The sequence below is a fragment of the Ammospiza nelsoni genome, chromosome 2 (assembly GCF_027579445.1).
Source record: "Ammospiza nelsoni isolate bAmmNel1 chromosome 2, bAmmNel1.pri, whole genome shotgun sequence".
NCBI lineage: Eukaryota > Metazoa > Chordata > Aves > Passeriformes > Passerellidae > Ammospiza > Ammospiza nelsoni.
In genome coordinates, this window is record NC_080634.1 from 86,142,110 (window position 1) to 86,164,919 (window position 22,810).

At 36.0% G+C, this 22,810-nt stretch overlaps 1 protein-coding gene across 2 annotated transcripts in view; it reads left to right on the forward strand.

Annotated features, from left to right (window-relative positions):
- LOC132069981 (serine/threonine-protein phosphatase 2A regulatory subunit B'' subunit beta-like) overlaps positions 1-22,810 on the forward strand; it is a 44,967-nt gene that overhangs the window by 20,320 nt on the left and 1,837 nt on the right. For both annotated transcript variants that reach the window (XM_059466500.1, XM_059466501.1), the window contains 11 exons: positions 8,619-8,804; positions 10,464-10,567; positions 11,106-11,208; positions 11,953-12,027; positions 15,404-15,490; positions 15,943-16,099; positions 17,483-17,531; positions 18,620-18,709; positions 19,403-19,578; positions 22,338-22,456; positions 22,565-22,671. In XM_059466500.1, the coding sequence (XP_059322483.1) occupies positions 8,619-8,804; positions 10,464-10,567; positions 11,106-11,208; positions 11,953-12,027; positions 15,404-15,490; positions 15,943-16,099; positions 17,483-17,531; positions 18,620-18,709; positions 19,403-19,578; positions 22,338-22,456; positions 22,565-22,671 (1,253 nt within the window). The remainder of the gene's footprint in view (positions 1-8,618; positions 8,805-10,463; positions 10,568-11,105; positions 11,209-11,952; positions 12,028-15,403; positions 15,491-15,942; positions 16,100-17,482; positions 17,532-18,619; positions 18,710-19,402; positions 19,579-22,337; positions 22,457-22,564; positions 22,672-22,810) is intronic.

Genomic DNA, 22,810 nt, shown 5'->3' on the forward strand with positions numbered 1-22,810 from the left:
GTAGATGCAATGTGGAATGGTCTTGTGCCCCTTTGGGGGGCACAGGTAACTCTACATCTTCCATTTTGTGTTTGTGAAAACCCAAGTGTTTTCTGAATAAATCAGTAAGTTCTTCATACTCCATATTTTTTATATTGAAGCTCTGTGTAGCTGTACAAAGAAAAAGTATGCAGCCATATTTGGAGGTGTTTCTACAGCAATAATGCTTTTGCAATAGCATCTTCCAGTTCCCAGCAGGACTGCATGATTTACCTATGTCAGCTCTACCAAGCTGCAAATTGGGAGAATCTCAGTATTTCCAAAATCAGAGTTGTAGAAGAACTTGAGTGAGACTTCTGTTAGTGCAGCATATATATTACTGAAAGGGAGGAGATTGGTAAGTGTGTGCTATAATGGTTAGGTATCATGCAGAAAAATACGTTTACCTCAGCCTTCACTAACAAGTGAAAATCAGATTTTGACCATTTGAAAGTTTCCCAGTGCTACTTTTCTTGTGTATATGTGATATGACTTGCCTGTGGTGGCCATTCACAAATGCTTTTAGTTGAATGTGGTTTTAAATTCTATACCCCAGATAGTATGTATGGAATGCATTTCATAGTTTCAGGTGGAAACTTTTGCTGGATGCCACTGCTTACAGTCTCTTCCTACATTAGAATATGCTTTCCCAGATGGGTTTGTGTAGATAGTCCAAAGTTTTCCATGCTCTGCTGCAGTGCTGACACTTCAGTGGCTTTTTCTTGGGGATCATTTTGGCTATTTCAATTTGGCTTGGTTAAATAAAGGGGGAAAGTGTTAATGATAGTTGTACCATAATTCTTTATGCCTTATAGGAAGATTTTCAAGACTTATCCACGTGGTGGCCCTTAACACACCATTTTTTTCAAACTGGACAGGCTATCACAAAATTAAGAGTACTACTACTTACTCTGCTATCTTAAACTAAGGGGAGAAATTATCTTCATATAGCAAACAGCTTAAAAAAACCCATTTCATTTCTTACCTCAGAATCAGAAATTAGGGTCTTCTTCAGGCTTCATTTTTACTGTTACCTAGGATCCTTCCTTGTGTTACTCCTGTCTGCTCTAAACATCACTGAATCTCTTCTAATTTGTTTATGGAATTGCAGCACTGACATGCTGTAACATGTCAGTGATCCCAAAATGGGACAGAGCCGTGTACGGGTTCATCTCTAGAGTAAAGTCAATTCATCATTGAGGGTTAACATTTGCATTGAACACAAGACCAGATTACCACATGCCTTTTTACAGAAATAGACTTGAGAGTAAATGGCCAAGAATATGCATAAATGAGATGAGAGTGATAGTCCATTTATTTAAAACTGAGATGAATGCACAAACTGGGATGCAGGAAGGAGAGTCCCACCGTATTTTTCTGGTCAGAATCTGAACACAGGATTGCTAACTGGAACATAGGCTGCTTTGGGAGATTTGCTGAACCATGCTCTCAGACCTTAATTCGGGTCTCATGTATAAAATTGGAAACAGTGTAGGTTAAAGTACCTTTTTTCTTCTAATGGTATATTGCTAGAATTTTATGGGAAAGTGTATTAATTTTTCCATTTCCTTCCCCCCATGTAGCACAAATATTGACTACAGACCAGACTGGATGAATGAAATTTTCATTCATCGGAGTTAAGGCTAACAGCAAAAGTAAGCTGGTGTAAAACTGCAGCAGGGTTAAAATTAATGGATGTTTATCTCTTACTGTGGAAAGAAAGAGAAGCATGTATGATAAAATTAGTCTCTATAGCCCATCTAAAAACAGCTGCCAGACAGTCACTGAAGGATAGCAAGCTGAAGTCCGGGATAGAAGGAAACAACTGGGACTAAAATGATTGTTGCCAGAGGAAAGACTTTTACATATATACCTTGATGACTGGTTTAGCATGGGTTCATTCTCTGTAGGTATCTCAGGGTTTGATCAGTTTTATATTTCTGACTAAGTTATGCAAAATTAATCACAATCTTAGCATGGTTTTAAGCCTGATGTAATCTGATTTTAAACAATACTGCTGCAGTACTCCCTGATCTTCCTTATGTTAGCAGCAGAACCACGTTGCTTCTAAGTGGCACCAACTGAGTGAGATTTGGTGAAGACAAATAAGGAGTTTTAATTTTGCTCTTCAGCTGTCTTGGTGACCTGAGGCAATTCACCATATTGCTTCAATGTCACTAGTGAAGCAAGTAAATTCTGTGGAGGAAGGGGAAGATGCAGGTGTGCTGTGGTATAGCTTATGCCATGCTGTAAAGTTCATTATTAAGATTTCAGATAAACTTAGTGTTTTTAAGATGATTTTCAGTGCAATAATTTCATTTTAGAATAATAGAACTTGGCTGGAAGAAGAACCCAGAAATTTTCAAAGTTTTAAGTTGTCCAAGGATCATCTTTCACAGAGGAGAAAATACTGTTTAGCACACCAAGCTGAATGGGAAGTAGTACAATCAGTGAACTCTTGCAGTAAAAAAATCTCATTAGTTTGGCTGGAAAGATGCTAATGAGGATGACACAGAAAGCAATAAAAGCATCACACTTCAACTCAAATAATTTTAAATGTAAATGTCTACCACAAGGTCAAAAGAGCTTATGTTACAGAGGGCATGTTTCTCTGGGCTTCTTCTGGTGAAAGTTCTGGTAGTAACCTTACTTTGTCTATCCTGAAACAGATTTTTGAAGGCGCTTCAGCATGTTAAAGTATTTTATATATTAGAACAGGTTTTTCAAAACTGTTGTCTTTCCTCCAAATGAGAATGAACCCTTTTCTAAATAATAGTAGTGCAAGTCTTATGTGAGATTTTCAAGACTTAAATTCCATAAAACTACTGATAATGTCAATTGTTTATCTAGAGGGAAATGTTGACTTTCACTTTGCAGTCAATTAGATAATAAGCTTAAAAGGAAATATTTCTGTGATTTTATTGATCAGACTTAGATTGATAGCAATAACAGAGCAGAGGGATGGGAAGGCTGGTTAGGTGTTCCTTGTGAGCCTGCTTACTGACAACTTTTTATTACATTCACAATTACTGTTTAACTGATCAGCCATAACACACATTGTATTCTTAAGAACTCACTGAATTTAATAAAGACTCATTAAAAAAATTTTACCCTTTGAATCTCCATGTTGGCTTCCATTTTCTGTTTTGTGTCAGGGAACTTCATGCAGTTATCTGTTTTCATTGTTGGGTGGTTGCATGGATATTAGGATTTAAAAGTCTGAATTGCATATCTCTGCAGAAAATCCTCTTAGCTTATTATGCACTTTGGTTCATCCAGGTAAGTTTAGCATAAAGTAGAATATATAAGACTAGATGACCTAGTCTGTTGAAGAACTAGATTAACTTATGTACTGCACATTGTAAGCAATATTGCAACAGACCTTTTTTCCTCCTAAATTCCTAGTTGAAAATTACTAAGGAATTGAACCAGCCTATTTTATCTATTTGATAGGCAAAAATCTCTTTATAGTATTTTCAATATTTAATGCCTTTTTTTTTGGGGGGGGGGAGATTGTGGTGCATCAGTTAGTAAAATCCTAATGTAAAGTTGGATGTAAATGTGAGGTAGAATTTTTGGGGTCCTTTTTTGACCCTGTTGTATGCATTCCAATGACTTTTCTCTAGTATGATCATTATCATGGAAATTCCTGTCAAATACTACAGCAAGAGCTGACTGCAAATTCTGTAAGTATTTTTAAATGTTTAAGGTTGGGCTTTTTTCAGAGAAACAGGAAGAAAAAATGTTGGTGTAATCAACATTTCTGAATGAAGTTATCTTATTCTGTAGTCCTGTCAAAACAATGTAAATACCAATCAGTTCAATCCAGATAGTGATAGGACGAGGGGGAATGGCTTTAAACTAAAAAGAGAGGAAAAATTCTTTACTATGAGAGTGGTGAGGCCTTGGTACAGGCAACCCAGGGAAGTTGTGGATCCCCCATCCCTGGAAGTGTTTAAGACCAGGTTGAATGGGGCCCTGAGCAACCTCATCTAGTGGGTGGCGCCCCTGCCCACAGCAGGAAGGGTTGGATCTAGATGTCCCTTCCAACCCAAGTTCATGTCTTAATCTCAGAAATGTCTAAAAGAGTATTAAATTCACAAATATATGTACTTTGCTTCTTTTTCCAGCAAGTCCTTTATAAGTGAGGTTTTACTCACTTGCATTTGAATCCACATATTCAACCCCTTCATGGGGCTCAGTGTTTCTGCTTTGGCAGTTGCTACATGCAAATGTTAGAGCTAGACATTACTGAGCATACATTATTAAAATACCTGGGATCAATTCCTCCCTTCCTTGTTATTTCAGCAATATATCCTGTACTTGAATGATTATATCATAGCATCAGCTCTTACAATTAAGAGAGAAGGAAAAGCCCACCCTTTTAAAATTTCCACTGTCTTTATTTTTTGCTTATAACAAAGTTAACTCTGCTGGATGCCACTCATCGGGTGGTAGATGTAAGAAGACTGTCTAGCTTGAAGAATTAATTTCTCTCTTTGGAATATGGTGTATCCATGTTCTCTGGTATATACTAATATGTCACTGTATTTTAATTATAATACTGATTTATGCCATTTATATAAACAACTTCTGAAAGAAGGATTGGAAAAGGATCTGGAAAGTTGCAAAATTAATATTAGAAGTTTTGCCCTTTGAACAGTGACCTCAATGGGATAACAACTTCCATTTCCATTTCTTTCACTGTAAAAATCAAGGCAAGTGTTGGGTAGCTATGGACAGTCTTTACAGTTCTGTTTCTCAAGAATGAAAACTGGTTGTGTATTAAAGGTTTTCTTGAATTCTCCAACAGACAAATCTTACAGAAGTTTATTTACATTACTGCAAACAAGATGTTTTCAAGGAATCCTCACTTCCCATCTGTTATATAAAACCTAAACTTCAGTGGCAGCTTTGCAATACACTTACAGATCCTGGACTTCATATATACTTATTGCAAAGTTTAATGCTCCCTTCAGTCCTGGCACTTCAACACACATCTGTTTGAGTTATTTACAAGCTTATATAGCTCTTTTCCTTATTTCCAAGCATGCTGTTGTTGGTACTCTTTCTCAGCAAGTTGCAGGGAAAATTTTCACTGACCAAGCAAGTCTCTTTTTTTGAGTTTAGCTTACTGTTACAAGTTTTAAAGGTTTTAACTTAAAACAACAGGAAAATGTAGATCACTTTCTAAACGTTAAATTGACCACTGAAATGGAGTAGTTGTGCAAAAAGATTAATGAACTATTCCTGCAGATTTTCCAGTCTAAGACTGGATGTTAGTAGGCTTCTGGCTGTTATTTTTAATGAAGGAATTCCCCAGTTAAAATTATAATTCATTTTAGAACAGCCCAATCTCATGCAATTAGTGCATTTAGATTGTTCTGAAATAGCAGAACTGACTCCTTCATCAGCTATGCAATATGTGCCTCTACAGAAGTAACTAGCACCTGAACAGAAAATAGTGACATTTTTAGAGCCCTTTTAGTATCACACATTCCTTCATTAGAGCACACACAGCAGAGCAGCCTCAGTTGTACAAGAAGCCTTTTGGTTATTCAGACTGAGAGGAGAATCTCTGGCCCTTCTTGGGAAGGTGAGAAGAGGGAGGAGATGTAATATCAACTTTATAGTGCATGAGTTGGAGCTCATGGTTTTGGACAATGTGCTTCTCTCTTTGGTACAGTTCCTATTCCTGTGTTGACTGACATTAACAGCACAATTCAATTGTCCCATTCCAAGTTGCTGGTGGCATTTAAGAAGCATTAGCATGCTCAGATCATCCACGTGGCAGATGCAGACTGAGAGCTGTGCTGGATGCCACAAGGAATGTTCAAGGGCATTTTTTTTTGTGCCCTAGATGGTATTCTCACTAGATGCCTATATGTAGGCACCAAATAATTCTAGCAGAAATGACTGTGATCATACACTTGCTAATACAAATGAAGCCTTTTTATAGTTTCTTCTTTTGCCAACTTGGAGAAACCAGCATGTGAAAATAGACATCTTTCAGTATAGGGAGAGTTAATTTGTCTTGCTGGGACAGATTTGTAGTCTGTATTTGGTCTTAGAATTAATATTCCGTCTTACAGGTTAAATATTACATATTTTTACAGTAAGCATGCTGAATTCAAATGTTTCAATATAACATTTTCATCTTAGAAAAATCATTTTTCTTCAACTATATGTTTGTCTTAAGTTCTGAATTGGTTGCTGAACTTCTTCCTTATAATCTTTGTTTTGAACGTGTTCCAGACTATAAGATGAAAAATAAATAAAAAGCCCTTATCTTATAATTCTTTTAAATAACTTGTGCTTGGATAGGTCTTAGTACAAATCCTGAATTGAGATTTCCATCTATATTTAAGAACAGCTTATAACCTGGACCAATGGAAATAATTTCTTGTGTAACTGTGGTATCTAAATTAGTGGTTTCTGAAAAAATATAGTATCCAATGATCAAATGGTTCTGATGACAGCTTTTCTTTTTCTCCTGGGATCTTTTCCAGTGTAGTCTTCCCTCTGTTTCTAGCTTTGCTTTTAAAAGAAATTTTCTATCTGAGGCTCTAAATTTCCCTAGCTGTGGATTTTGAAAATGCCTTGCTTCTTTGTACTAAGCTTCTTCAAAATGCTGATGATATCAACATTTGCTGATGATATCCTCATGACATCAGCAACATTCAGGGAATGTTAGTAGTCTGTGATTTGCACTTTCCCTTTTCTTGGATGAGGCATTCCTCATCGGGCACCTCTGAAAAGCTGGAGCACCTGCTGCTGTGTGGCCATTTGAGCAGCTCACATGGGAGTGGTTGTCACAGAATCACAGAATATTCTGAGCAATACTGGAAGGGACCCACAAGGATCATCAAATCCAGCTCTTAAATGAACAACCTGTACAGGGATTGAGCTCATGACCTTGGTGTTATTAGCAACATGCTCTGATCAGCTGAGCTAATCTTGTGTCAGTCCAGGCAGTTCTTGGAAATGGGGAAAATAGGGTAATTGCAAGAGCTCTTGGAAAGTGCTCATGGGTAGAGCTGGGCTTGTAGAATGAAACAAGGTGTTCACCCCGTTACAGACATTATTTGTAGTGCTGGTGGTGATTTTACCTAGAGAATAAAGCATTGCTGTCTTTAGACTTCCTAAAATTTTGGAAGTCTGGAGTTGGAAGGGATTTTTGATACCCTATAGCACTCTTATTTTAAACTACTTCATCAACTGGACTGGTGAACCAATGATAAGATATTAAAAGTTGTTACTTAACAGTATTCATAGAAAGTGATAGACATTGACTCCTGGTGTCACAGATTCAAGGTAACATTTTCTTCTATGGAATAAATCTTGTGACATAGTTAAGGTAATTCTGCAGCTGTGGACAGGAATTCTGGCTCAAATGCAGAGGAGAGGAAGGAAAGGTTAGTTCAGAGTTTCTTTGGGTTTGTGGGTTTTTTTTGTTTTTTTGGTTTTGGGGTTTTTTGCATATGTAGCATTCCAGTGAAGGGTCCTGGTGTGGAACTCTGCAAATTAAAATCTGTTGTCCATAAGCACCTAGTTCTTCCACTCACATAAGGAAGGACTATAGTTATGGTAAAAGAGCTGGGTATGTTTACAGGCACTTTGGCAAAGGTGATAAAGAGTAAAAACAAGGGTTAGGGTTTTTGGAGAGATTTTGAGCTTATTTTCCCCCTGTTATGATTGAAAATGAGAGATTAGATGCAGAATCTTTAACACATTCATCACTAGGACAAGTCACCCTATAGCAATGTTTTTACATTTTAATAGTAGTATTGGGAATAAGGACTTTAATTTGGTTTAATTGCTAAGTTTGAGTTGTTTCCTAACTCTGTTGTTACTTTACCTATTATCTTTGCTTCTATGCCGTATTTGGCATTCTTTTGGAAACTGACTACTAGGTAAATTCTTCTTTACTGAACTTGAAAGCTTTTAAATAAATTTCTCTTGTTACAGGTCATCTGGGGGATTTTTTTAGTGATGTGGTGTATCACAATTCTTGAGAAACAGCTTTCTAAACTCTCATGGTATATACTTTACCCAAAAAAAACCTCTCTGCAGGCATTGTTTGCTACCTTTATAAAATCTATAATTTTTTACAGCGAAAAACCCAAAATCTTCATCATAACTTTATTAAATAGGTTGGTGGCTTGTAACAAAGTTATTATATTTATTTCAAAACCTTGAATCTGTAAAACTAGAAGTATTTCAAAAGCAAATTCTTTCATAATATCTGTTAAGATGGAGGTTGAAAGGTTTTTTCCTGAAACAGATAATACAACGTGAGTAATTTCAGGTGTCCCCAAGAAGCTGTCCAATGTATCAGTCTTGAAATGTGATATGTGTTGAAGATTGAAGTTGTTTTTATTAAATATTTAACATCCTAGAAGTTTTTCTAAATGACCATTTTTGGAAATACTCATCAATTTTTCTGATGTGCCCATATTCTGTAATAGTTTATTCAATTTATAATCTGAAATCTTTTTGAAGGTGTGTTGAAAAATAGAATACCAAGAGATTTAAGTCATCTGTGGAGGACTATGTGATTTCATGGTACTTGACTGTCAAATGTGTATTTATCTATTTAGGTTCAAACAAAGAAGGAAGAAACTTTGCCACCACCACATAGTCAAAACATTCCAACTTTTTACTTTCCTCGAGGATGTCCTAAGGAAAAAGTAAATATAGATGCTGTGATTGCCAAAATTGAGAAAACTTTTTCTGAATTTCCGAATGAGAGGGCAACGTTAGAAGACATGGGTAAGGTTGCAAAGGTGAGAACTTGCTGGCCATTTTCTTTTTGTACTGTACTCCTGTGGAAAGGAAAGATGAGTTCTGTGTGCTTGCTTTTCTTGTATTGTGTGTTTCCATCTCCCACACATTAGTATTTAATGATATTTTACATCGTTGATAATAGTTATGTGGAAGTTTCTGCATTAGCTGTCTATCAAATGACCTTATAAAAAGAAACAAAACATTAAAACAAAACTTGAACTACTTTTTTTGCTGCATAAGTAACCAAATACTAAAGAACAAGATTGTATGTTGTTCTCCATTCCACATTGACCAAGAGAGTTAAGGCAAAAGCACTCCTAATATATGTTTTGTTTTCAGATATTCACACAGGTTGGAGTTTTTTTTCTCATTCTGCTAAACCTCCATTGCAAAGACACTGGTAAAGACAGGATGGTTTGGTAACTTGAGATTATAGCTCTCAAGTTATTCTTGAAGAGCTACTTTAGAGTTATGGCAGAGTGACAAAATACTTAGCTTAGAAAGCAGCAAATACTTTTTTAAACTTCTCTGTAAATTTAAAGACAATAAGCTAGTTAATAATGGACTTAAATTTCCATTTTTTTATATTGAATTAATGCTTGAAATCTCACTGCAAGTTGTGATCTTGCTGATGAGTTTCAGGTTCTCATCTATGTTCCTGTCACTTTGTCCAGGGTCTTGAAAAGAGAAACTGACTGCTCACAAGAGCGGGACTGGGAGTTTGCCTCACCAAAACTTTTTTACTGCTAAGCTGAATGATAGGATCCCTGTCTTCCACAGGTCCTTCCAACATAGAAGTACATAGAAGTAAGGAGGTAGGGAAGAGACCCTTCTCTCTCAGCAAGGAAGCTGAAAGGGTCTGGTCACCTGTTATTCAGTGATGAGGACAGTATTCATCACAACCACTTCTTTTATTCTGTTTGAAGTACTAGTTAAGCTATTGCATGAGAAGTAATTGTACTTTTGCTCCAGTGACCTTACACATCTTGCAGTATTCAGTGGTTTTGGAGATCCTTGGGGATGCCAGCATGTCTGACTGCTCCCAGCTGGAGTCTGTTTTAGGCAGGCTGGGCTCTTGGCTGTTACAGCTGCAGACACTTGGGCTTTAGGTGCTTGTGCTTACACTGGAGTTGGGAATGTGTAGCTGTTGAGTACCCTAAAGCGAGATCCTGCTGCTCAGGGCAGGCTGGCCTGCTACTTAAAATTGGATACAGGATGTGCCATGCACGTGCAAAGGATGCAGATGAGTTGAGCCATCTTCTGAGCCAGACAAGTGTCAATTTGCTCCAGTTCACAGGGTCTGTAAGTGTGCTGTCTTGAGCTTAGCTTAAAGACATCCAGCTCTTGAAGTGGAGCTTAAGATGGACTCTGTTCAGCTGCTTGGAGCATGGACAGACAGCCACGTGACTCACTGTGTTAGTCCATTAGGAATGCTACAAGTTTCCCTGTGTTTTGCTCTCCACTTTTGGATTTCAGCCTAAAGTTGCTTTAAATAGATTATTTCAGGACGTGAAGCTGGTTTCAGAAACTGGTTTTAAAAAAATCTCTTCCCTAATGCTTTTTTCTTAACACTTGTAAATTTTGAAGGATCCATAAATAGAAGAGTAGCCCTCAGATAAGCAATCAATAAGCTGACTTGATGTATACTTTAATTGTAGGCTTGTGAATGCCCACTGTACTGGAAAGGTCCTTTGTTTTATTGTGCTGGAGGTGAACGAACAGGATACGTGTCAGTTCATAAATTTGTTGCAATGTGGCGGAAGTAAGTAGATTACTGTTTTTAGAAGTACTGGTTTTTTTGCATTGAAATGTGATATTTTAAGTTCTGAATGTGATCTTGTCTTGTAAAGGGGAATAAAACACTTTCCCATAATCAGCTGTTGTCAGCAAGCTTGTACATGGGAAAATGTAACTAAATAATACTTTAATATAAACAAATCTTCATTTACAGGGTTTATAGATTTTAAAATGTTTGGGTAAATGACAGTTCATGAGAAGTGAAAACCATGGCCCTTACTTGTAGATGCCAGTTCTGAGCAATGTGCTTTTTATTTTTAGCTCTTTTCTAATTTTAACTTTAAATTGTCCTTTCATGTAATCGATTACATGGTGTACCCACCTCCTTTAACATCAATTTAAGAGACATTTCTGCTTTGATAAGTTCACTTGGAGCATGGTTTGACATTTGTAATGACCTTTTTAATAAATATTGTTTCATAGGCCTTGCTCTAGGTTGCCTGCATGAGGTAGCATGAGCAATTTTCTGTGTAGAATACTAAATAGAAATATTTCCATTTCAGAGTACTTCAGACCTGCTATGATGATGCTGCGAAGTTTGTTCATCTTCTGATGAACCCTGGATGTAACTACTTGGTGCAAGAAGACTTCATTCCTTTTTTACAAGTAAGTTGCAGTTGAAACTATTTCTAGGAACACCACAAAATGATGAACTGGCAAAGCCCTGAGTTGCTTGAACTAAACATACTTTTTCATGGTCATCATTAAAGTTTATTGATAATATTTAGTGCAACTGACTTTGCATGATCCACTGAGATGCTAGTGACTTGTTTTACAGTTAATAATTTTGTATAAGGTGAGATGTTTTTTAAGCACCCTGGTAAGATTTAAAATCAATTGTAGGAATAATATATGTATTAGAATCTTTGATGTTTCATAAGTCAGTTAAAGTTATTTAAGTCAGGTAGCCCTTTGGAGGGCAAAGGAGAAGTGGGATATGAATTCAAACCTAATATATCTTTGTTGGAAGAGCAGCAAACACCACCTATAGAAATGAGTGAATAAAACCTGAATTGACTTCACTGAATCATAGACACAGAATTACAAGCTAGGACAGTCAGCAGTGTTCAAAATCCTCAGCTTATCTAAAATACAGAGAAAAAAACCCTATTAAAAATATTTCTAAAATACAGGAAAGCTTTTGTTTATCCAATTTATTTAAAAGATTATTTTATTTTTAAAAGGTTTGTAATGTGATTTGTCTGAAGCCTTGGTGAAAACATAGTTATCAGTAATGATTGTGGTAGTTAGTTTAAACTGTTTTGGTTAAGGAATAGCAGGTGTGCTATTCTTTGCTAATTGTCTTAAATGGATACTAATGAATGCTCCTTGTGATATTGTTTTTTGTAGGATGTGGTGAATAGTCATCCAGGCCTTTTATTTTTAAAAGAAGCATCTGAATTCCATTCTCGGTATATTACAACAGTAAGTGATTTGTATCTGGAAAAGCTATTTTTTGGTTAACTAAGGAAATCAAGATTAGTCAAATGTCTCTAAGCATCTTTGTCCCATGGGAAGAGTAGAGTTAGAGCAGGCTCTTAAGTCTTCATTTCTACGTAACTAGAAATTTTGTGGAAAAGGAGTCATTCTTAGGCCTGATAGTTATCAACATTTTTAAGGAATTGCTGAATTTAATACTAGTAAGAGAAGCAGTGAATTGTAATAGTGTTGGATAAGTTAATGAGCATTAAATGAAGAGCAGGCTGTTATCTTAAACTCTTGATTGTGGCTGTAGACTGCATTCATTAGAATCCTGACCTTAGTCTGGGATTAATTAAATGAAGTCTTGAATGAAACATCTATATTAATATGATTATGTTCAGTATTAAGTGAAATAATGATAATATTGAAGCTGCTTGCCACTTGTCTCTCTGGGGACTTTTCTTCCAAGGAAGGTTTTTGTGCATGAAAAGTTCAATTCCTGTCTTCCCAGGGTTATGTGACTGAAGTATTTGTTCTGTACCCAAGGGAGAAATCGGTGACATTAAATTTTCTCAACTGAGGACTAGACAGTCGATTCCACTGAAGTCTCAAAAGATTAAAATTCTTCAAAATGACATTCAGTTCACTTTCTTTGTGCATGTGAAAACTAGCTTAATTAATATTCTCCAAGAAAAAAAAAGCCATGCATCCATCTTATATCCATCTTACACTATGACCCAGGTTAAAATTGTGGAAGGTTTTTTTTTGAGAGCATTTGGGTTTTGTTTGTTACATCCTTCTTACAGAGACTTGCTGGCCTATCAAGTATGTCCTGCTGCATTAGGTTTTGCTTCTTGTTATAATGATTACCTGAGCTCACAGAACTTTCCTGTCAGTTGTGATTGAAGGAATTGTTCTGCCTGTGAGTTGTTTTGTTTCTTTGTGGATTCTTCGTTGTGTCACAGCCTGCTCTGGTTAAAATTGTGAAAGCTTGCTGAATGACCTGAAAAAGAGTAGGAAAGAAAAGGTCCTGCAATGTCCAGTTACTTTTCTTTGGAGGAACAGCTTATTGGAGAAAGTTTAGCAATATTGAATAAATCGTTACTGGAAGTATTTTATTAACAAAATTCAGAATATTCTGAGTTGGAAGTGACCCACAAGAATCAAGTCTAACTCTTAAGTGAATGATCCATACAGGGGTCAAACCCACAACCTTGACATTATTTGCACCACGCTTTGACCACTGTGCTTGTTACAGTCTTCCAAAATTCTGTCCTGCAAGTTATTAATGATAATAGATTATTTTACCTATAATGAAAGAAGCCATTTCATACCTGTATTCAGTTAGCTTAACCTTGCTACATGAAGCTTCATCTAAAGGATACATCCAGCTGCAAAGCAAATGAGCCATTCTGCTGGGTTTTTGTATATACCTACACATATGTATGTGTGTATGCATGCACATTACATACATCTCTTTAGCACGTGTTGTGTAAGCCATGAAAGCAATCTGGTCTGTCTCCTAAGATATGTTATAGGTTTGTTGGTCAGTCCCGTTATATATGGCCAAGATAAAGCTGAAATAAGTTTAAAATGTTTGCTGTTACAAATAAGATACTACATTTATTTTTTCAGGATGTTAGGTGCATATCTGAACTATGAGTTCTTGAAATGGTAGTCTCTGTATTGCAGCATTTCTTCTCCCTTCTGACAAAGCACTCTGCAGAATAGTAAAGTCAATTCTCTGACAATTTGCTTACGCTCTGCATCAGTTTACTTTAGAAAGCAGTTTAAGTTTGTTCCCAGTTGTCTTTACCAAACATTCAATTTTGTTTTTATTTTTAGACCAGTTAAATGTATAACAGATGAGATAATGACATGCAGACGGATTAAGTTGCAAAACTAAGGCAAAAACCTTTTTAGAAAAAATTGCTTTGTAGTGTAAGCCAAAAAAATAGGCCTTCCCTAAATTCACAATTAGAATTAAGTTAATTAAGTTTCAGAGGCAGGATAATCTATTCTTCTGTCTGGAGTCATTGAACCAGCTGTTCTTGTTCAAAGTAAGAACTGAGGAGCTTGCTGCTCTACAGTTTAAGTTTTCTTTCAAAACTTCATCAGTACATTATTCTTCTATTTGTAATTTTAAAAAGATTGGTTAGTTTAAACTATTGATTTACTACAGTTGAAGTCTGAAGTGATAAAAAGCTTAGCCTGTAGTTGGGAGGACATATTAATTGCAGGAAAGGGATTCCTAAGGAGAGGAATCTTAGTACCTGCTCTCTTGCAAGTGAAGCACTACACATGCATTACTGAGTCTTGCCAGTTAGCAGGTATAATCAAACACCAGTTGAGCAGTTATAGTTCATAATATGCTTGGGGTGTTTTTGGTTGGTTTTTTTTTTTGTTTTGTTTAGTGGTGAATAACTGACTTGAAATGTACACCTGGTTTTCTTAAGTCAAACTAATTGAGGTGAATCCTGAATTCAGTTAAGTAGCAGAAAAAATATATTTTGAAGTCATATTTCAAGTCTTGAGTTTGTAAACTAAATCTGAGAAAATTATAGCGAATGCATGAGTTGCCCAAAATAGCCATAGAACCATTAGTTTGGAAAAGACCTGTAAGATCATTGAGTTGAAGTACATGTAAAATTTATTTTTAAAGATGTGTAGAGTACTCATATGGATGTATTTGTTTCTGGTTCCAGTATCAGTCATGGCACAAGAACTAGTTTCGTGCATAGATTATTTTATTTTGTTCTTCACTTGGAAAATATTAATGTTCTTTTAATGCTATTAACAGGGTTTTTTTTTCCAAATAGAATGAAGTAAAATGGGGAAAAACATTCTCTTTGCACCTGCAGGAAATATTTCTGTCAGATGTAGATTTGTTGTGTTTGTAGACTTCAGAAGTAGCAACATCTGCTGTACTCTTAATTCTTAAGCAGTCCTAATTCTATTTCTGTAAAATCAGTTATGAAGTAAAACAGTCTCACAGCAAATGCAGGTCTTTAAATCTGAAGTAATAAGATATATTAATAGGTTTATTTGATTGTATCCTGTAGATCTGGAAGACTTGAGGTAGTGAAATTGCCAATATACATATTTTGGATAGCACATAATATTCTGCAACATTACTGAGTGAGATATAGGTACTGCAGCATTGAAATAAAACTCATCTAGATGAGTTTAGATATAGATTTAGAAATTATTTGAATAGTGGATAATATGACACAAGAGAAGTTCTAACTAATGAGAACAATAGAAATAGGGGAAACATGGAGCTCTCTAATGCAGCTGTACTAAAACATCTTTGAGAAATATTTGGATGGGTATTTAATTACCATAGCTAAAGTTTCTTTCCATTTTCTCTTTTTTGCAGGTCATACAGAGAATATTTTATACAGTAAATAGGTCCTGGTCTGGGAAAATAACTTGTAATGAACTCAGGAAAAGCAACTTTTTGCAGGTTTGCAATATCTAAAATTTTGCAAGACAGATATTTCTGGAAGTTTTAAAAAACTGCATTAACTAAAGGCTTAAGGGAGTAACATAAATAGCATTTCTTCCTTTTCCAAAAAGTAATGAAGACCCAATTGCATTAATTCTCATACATTAGAATATGTTTAAATGTAACTTTTTCTATCTGGAGCTGTATACATGTAAATGTGTGTAGCAGAAGTTGGTCTGATCTGTTCATTCTTTTGTGAATGCATTCATTTTCTGCCACGTGTTCAGTTTTGCTGTCACACTGTATGGTGTGCATTGTCCCTGAAAACAAAAATTGTTCCACTGAAATAGCTTCCACTTATATATTAACTTGTTCCACTTAAATATTAACTTAGTTATGAGAACTCAGACCATTCAAAAAATAAATCTTACAAACTCTTTAATATGTTCTGTTTGTCCTTCTGATAATAGAATGTGGCATTATTGGAAGAGGAAGCTGATATTAACCAGCTGACAGAGTACTTCTCATATGAACATTTTTATGTTATCTATTGCAAATTTTGGGAGCTGGACACAGACCATGACCTCTATATTGATCGGAAGGATTTAGCTCGACATAATGATTATGGTATGACAAATGAAGCACCTTTGTTTACATGTATTAAATAACCTGTAAACTTTGAGCTGAGGAAGTGGTTTAATGCCAAGGACAGTTTCATGAGTCTGTTGGTGTAGCTGGTCCTGCTGACTCAGTGAACTAAAGCAGGACAAGTCATCTGTGATGCTACTTTGCATCTACAAATACCAGATTTGAGGAAAATTCTGAATTTGAATTCTGATCTTGATAAAGAAGTAGGGCAAATATCACTTATGTGTTGGTGTATTATAAATGGTTTTATTTGGAAATTTTGGGTTGTTATCTTGGACAAAATCCATTTTACTGATATTACTCAAGTAGCATTACTTTTATGGCTAGATATGGATAGAGTAGAAAAGGCAAACATACCTTCAGGTACTTGGCTTATTTGGAGTTTTGCTAAATCAGCTGCAGTGTGTTTTGCTTTAATACTGTTAAGCACTAGTTAGCAAGTTTACATTTGCAGCATGTACAATATGCATTGACTGTGATTCTATAGTCTTGCATGCTTGTTTCTATTTTAAATATTCTTGTGGCTTGTATGGAACTGTTGGGGCTCTTTTTAGATCCTTGTGTCCACCTTCATAGTGTTCCTTTCAGGACTGGAAAGCTTACCTAAGCACAAAGTGATTATGGAGTATTATCCCACATTAAAAAGGATAAACACAATTCTGATTGCTTCTCAAAATTTGCCTACTAAAGTTTGACTGTGCTTTAGGACAGTGAGAAAGGAAAACTACTTTCATTTGAGTGGCTGCTCTGTTAAGTTAGTACATTTTAGGAAGAAAGCACAACTAATACACACAACTAATAATTGCAGTGCCACCTGCAATTTAATTTTGCAGATTCTTAAGGATAAATTGAATATCCTTTACAAAAGTAGTGCTTAGTTCAGACATGTCTGTAAAATCCCTGAAATGGTTTCAAAATAGAAGCACGGATCAAAACCATGTCAAAAATAGACCCCTGTCAGAATCAGTAAGGTATGTTTATTATGTGTGATCGTGCCAGTTCTGGTTTGGCTCTTTGCCAAGGTCATGTAAAACTTACTGCTACTGGAAAACATGATTTACTTGTCAAAGAAGTGGGAAATGCAGTTTTATTAATCAGCCAATTTTATTACTTGTATTGCAATTTGATTACTATTTCTGCATTAAGTTTGAATTCAAAGCTGGGTGGTTGTAGTTTTGCTTTGGAGGCTTTGTGTTAAGTGATCCTCTCTAAAAGGACTTAAAGGGATTAATGAGCACTACCCCTGATCATTCTCACTGATCTGTGTATGTAAGAGGAGAGTTCCAGTAAACTCTTCAACAACAGGATACATGCAAAAATAACTTGCATAGAGTTGACTTTGTTTCAAACTTTTCTTCACAGCAATTTCAAATAGGATGATAGAGCGCATCTTCTCAGGAGCAGTAACAAGGTACTTGTTTTGTATGCTGGTCTAAATTCCATTTCATTTTTGCTTGTTAAATTCAGTGGTATTCCAAGGGAAAAAGATGACTCCCCTCACAAAGGAGCAGTGAATTTCAAGATGAGATTTGTAGTTTAAATTCTAGTAGTACTGGAGTGGTCTTGGAATGTTTGGTACGGTTCAAGTTCTTCACTCTCTTTACCCATATGAACACAGGCCACTGGGTATTGTATGATGGGAATGAAGAAGGAAGAAATCATTCTTTTTCCATCCCTCAAACCTATAAAATGTGCGAGGAGAACTGAGCTTTTAAGTACTAATTGTAAAATCAATGCTTATTGCATCAATAAATTTACAAGAATGCCTCCGGTTGAGTTAGTTCACATTTTTGACAGTCATTCTTCATTTCTCCCCTTGGGATTGACTTCCTCTTTTGTATTTATGGCATTTCATTAATTTTTGAAATGTTTCCTAGCACAATATCTGAGATAAAAAGCAACCAATCAACAGAAATAAAAGCTGAAATAAGAGACTTACCAGGAATATGTCTAGAGCTTACTCCTTTATCTGAGTTTTATGGGCAAGACAAAAACATATACCATATTTTTTCAGACATCTTGAAGTTAAAACATCAAAAAATGAATTTCATTATTGAAATGTAATATGTCTAGGAACTGCCTACCTGACTTTTTACTAGACAGGTTGACTCTGTGCAACTTACTTGGTTTCTGCATTTATGAGAGTAGAAACAGACAATTATGTTCTTGCCATGGACATTTACTTCCTTAAGCTTTCTGTTTCATTTTTATCTTCATATTTTCATTCCAAAACTTTTAGCTAGTGGAGTTCTGTAAAGCTTTTAAGTTCTCATTCCTTCTACCTGAATAGAAATTCTAAAAAGCCTCTGTACTTGTGGACAATATATCATCAAAAATTTTTGAGATGGCTCTTCTGTTAACTATTTAGCATCTTATGAACACTGGATCATTTAGGAGTAAATAGTTAATACCAACAACGAAAATAATCCTTAATTTTGCTTAGTAAAAGCTAGGTGTTCTAAAATAAATTTTCTATCTTTTTCCTCATTGGCCTCCAAGAGGTAGAAAAGCACAAAAAGATGGGAAGATTAGCTACGCTGATTTTGTCTGGTTTTTGATATCTGAAGAGGACAAGAAAACACCAACTAGGTAAGAATGAATTTGTTTCAGCAGGAATAAAGACTGATTTTGTTTTTCCAGTCCTTAAATGGGGACCACTGATGAACAGCTGCAACTCTAATGGAAGAAGCTTATACTATAAAAACATGAGTGGAAAAGTGGCCCAGTTCTTTGCATCATCTGTGTTTATCAGTGTCTCCTGTTGTAGCTGTAGAAGTCTAATTTATTGACTTTTAAGAGGCTAATTCAGTGTTATTGTTTCATAAGTTGTGTGTGGCCTATTTATAAACAGGGCCATAGGTTAAGGATGTTGCAGCTGTTTCATGATGCCAGTGATTCTGGGAAGCTGTGCAGCTCCTGTATGGTACTGATGAGAAACCTATCATGTGACATGTCACTAGCTTGTTCAATATGGGAACATGCCCAAAATACTGAAGTTGTCATGTACAATTCAATTTTCCATTGTCTCCCTTGATTCTCTTTTTTAATGGAAAACTATGTGTTTTAGTCTTCTCCTACATCCCATTAACACATGTGTTTTCAAATGCAATAATGGATGGTGTAGCAAATACCAGCAACTCTTAGCACAGTAGCTGGTGTTCAATAACTTTCCATGGATTAGTGGAATGTACTCTTAAATCTAGTTTTGCCTTTGAAACAAGCAACATGAATTCTTGAAAATCTGTAGTAAGTTTGTCTCTGCTGTTAATGACTGAATTTCAGCATTGAATACTGGTTCCGCTGCATGGATCTTGATGGTGATGGTGCTTTGTCTATGTATGAATTGGAATATTTTTATGAAGAACAGTGCCAAAAATTAGAAAACATGGCCATAGAACCTTTGCCTTTTGAAGACTGCCTGTGCCAGATGCTGGATCTTGTAAAGCCACAACATGAAGGTAATAAACTCCTTTTCCATCTTGTTTCTCTGGACTTAGTGCAGTCTTAAGAGCACTCACTTGGTCATACAAACAAAATGCCTTGAGGTTTTCTTTTCACTGACATCTGTTAAAGCTTAATAATTGATTGGTCATCCAACAGCAGGCAGGCATTCTTACCATACTAAAATTTAATATGCTGCTTTAAAATTCCTTGTCAGCTTTCATTTTGTGATTGTAGCCACATTTAGCCTTGAGTAAAACCGTGTCACTATCTAGCTGAGGTGAGGCTCTCAGGAAAACCTCTTGATGGTTTTCACCCATTTCTCACCTCTTGCAGTGCTCATTTGAGCTTCTCTGGAGGGAACAGTTTCTAAACCGTGTTTGTCTCTTAGACCAGTATTGACTTCGGTTACATTGGAAGCCTGCCCTTAGGAAATTCATGACAAGGGGGGATTAAAATTAACAGAATAATGAACTTTTCTGAGTTTTTACCTATTTTTCACATTTGAACTTTCCTTGACCTGCATTCTACTCTCCTGCATTTGACATGGTATCATCTTTAGCTGATACAACTTCAGTTTACCTTTTACACTTGAGAAAAACTTAAGAATACAATTATGGTTAGACAACCAAGTAAGTCAGGTTTATTGCCCACTTTCTTTCTAGTATTAAGAATATTTAAATTACAAGAAACTTAATTTTTTTAAGGCACTTGTCATTTATTGAGATGGGATTTTTTGCATGCTGAGAGAATTGAAATGGCTCAAAATCAGAACATAAAGCTTGATATTCTTATTTAAACAAGTTTAAATGGATTTGCTTAGTGAAAGCACATCACTAAAGGCAGATAAAAATTGTAAATGAAGAAGGAATATTAAGTGTGATTCATCTGAAAGCTCCATCCCTGATATCAATGGAATGAAGTCTTAGACCAACATTGTGTAATGCATGGCGGCTAGGGGGCATTTAAAATGAAGTGGGCCAAGCTCTGAGAAGCACATTTATGTTTTATGGTTGCTCACAATCACCTCCTGAACTCAGTAGTTCCCTTCCAATCTTATGTTATGCTTCTGAAAGGCTTTTATAATAATATTTCTGTTCTACATTTGAAATGAAACAAGATAGATGAGATGCATCAATGTCATGAGGATAATAAAAGAAGACTATCAAACACAACCAAGATGAGTTATTCAGGGTGACAAAAATGAAACCCAGTTGAGAAGGGTTGGGGTTTTTTTGTTTTTGTTTTGTTTTGGTTTTTTGTTTTTTTTTTTTTTAGTTTAAACTGAATTATGTTTAAAAGGTGGATTAAGAAAAAATCTGGTTTTCTAATACAAAAACTAGCAGCATAACTGATGTTTCACTTTGTAGCTTCGAAACAAAAGAAGACACTTTCATAAAGTATGGCTAAACTGTGATACATTTTCTATAGAATGCTCTGTGTGCAAAAAAGCAAACTTGAATTTCTGGAGACCTGAATTAATTACTTAAATTTTACTCCTGTTTTGTTGGTGTTTGAGAGACAGTGGTAGGCATCTACACAAGTGTTGCGTGTCTGAGCTCCCATTGCAATAAATGGAAACTGGAGAGCAAATCAATGAACCAAATATAGGAGTCTAACTTAAACTGGGAGCTTATGTAACTAGGATTCAAATCATTTGCTTGCTTGTGGAGAGCTGCTGCCACTTGAAATGGTTCTGTGCACCAGCCATCTGTGTGGGTCTGACAGATAGGGCACAGGTGCCACGGGGGATTTGTGTCCTCCTGCAGCACCAGTGACGAGCCAGCAGAACACACTGGGGCCCTTCATGACAGATGCAAGCGTGGCAACCATGTACAAATGGGATTTGGATTTTGCTTCCCTGTGATGTCCTTGAGTTACACTTTGTTAGAGGCTGGGACAGTATGCTGAGGAAATACTGTTCCAAGTCTGGCTTTTATTGAACTCATATTCCATAACATCTTCAGTTAGTTCCTATTTGATTAACAATGGAAGATTGTCTGTATTCCAGGTGAATCAATAAAGGGGAGTTGTAAGGATAGTCATCTGTCTTCCCTTGTGTATCTCATATTTTTTAGCCTTTCTGCAGAAGCTTCAATATTCAGCTTTGAAACAGGATAACATTTCTGAGCAACCTGACAAATGTTTCTAATGCTTAACACATCCATTGATTTGAGTCTTTAAAGTATCACACTATAAAAATCAAACAAAACACCTCTGAGCATTTAGCTTTCCTCTCAAGTAGTAAATATTGATCAGACTGGACAAGTGTGGCAACCTTGACTCTATGAAAAATTCATCTGTATGAAGCATAGTCACACAGTGTCATGTCTGTCATACATTTATCTGCTCAAGTCAGGGAAGAGAGAGGGCTGCTGCCATAGGAGATTCCTACCTGCTACCCAAGCACTCCTTGGGAAGGAATGGCTAACTCACTAGACTTCTGTCTTTGAGGAAGCTTAAACAAATACCTTAAATGATTTTTAATAGCTGAGGGATGTAGACTGCATCTCACTTCAACATTCTGACAGGCTGTGGGATATGAAAACCACAGCAAGGGAAAAAATATGAACCATTTCAAGTTTTGTACACTTTGAAGGGCACATCTCTAGGTATGTATTTCATCTGTTTGCATCTTTCCCATTGCATTAAGGATCAGTGACAAATGTTGCTAAGCAGCGATGACTGAGTAGTGATAAAGTACCTTTTGATTCCTCCACTTTTGAGATGTAATAATTTTCTCTCTAGTAATCTTATCTCATAATCTTCTTTACAGGAAAAATTACTCTGCATGATTTAAAGCGATGTAAGCTGACAAATGTGTTCTTTGATACTTTTTTCAACATTGAAAAATACCTTGACCATGAACAGAAGGATCAGTTCTCTATGTTGCGGGTGAGTTATGAGACTTTAAGAGTCTTTACAGCTACATGCTTAGCAATTAATACTGTTTATATTAATGAATTAATACTGTTTTGCCTAACATGCAACATGATTGTTTAGGATGGTGAAGGTGAAAGTCAAGAGGTCTCTGACTGGGAGAAATATGCTGCTGAAGAGTATGATATCCTGGTAGCAGAAGAGGCAGCAAGTGAGCAGTGGAACGACGGGTAAGAATGCAGCAGGACAGTTAATATGAATCCTCTCTACTAAAATACAGCCTCACCACCACTATCATTTATTTAAAAAAGAATAAACACTTCCTTCCCAAAACTCTTATTCTAGAATATGCATCTTTTTATAAGCCCT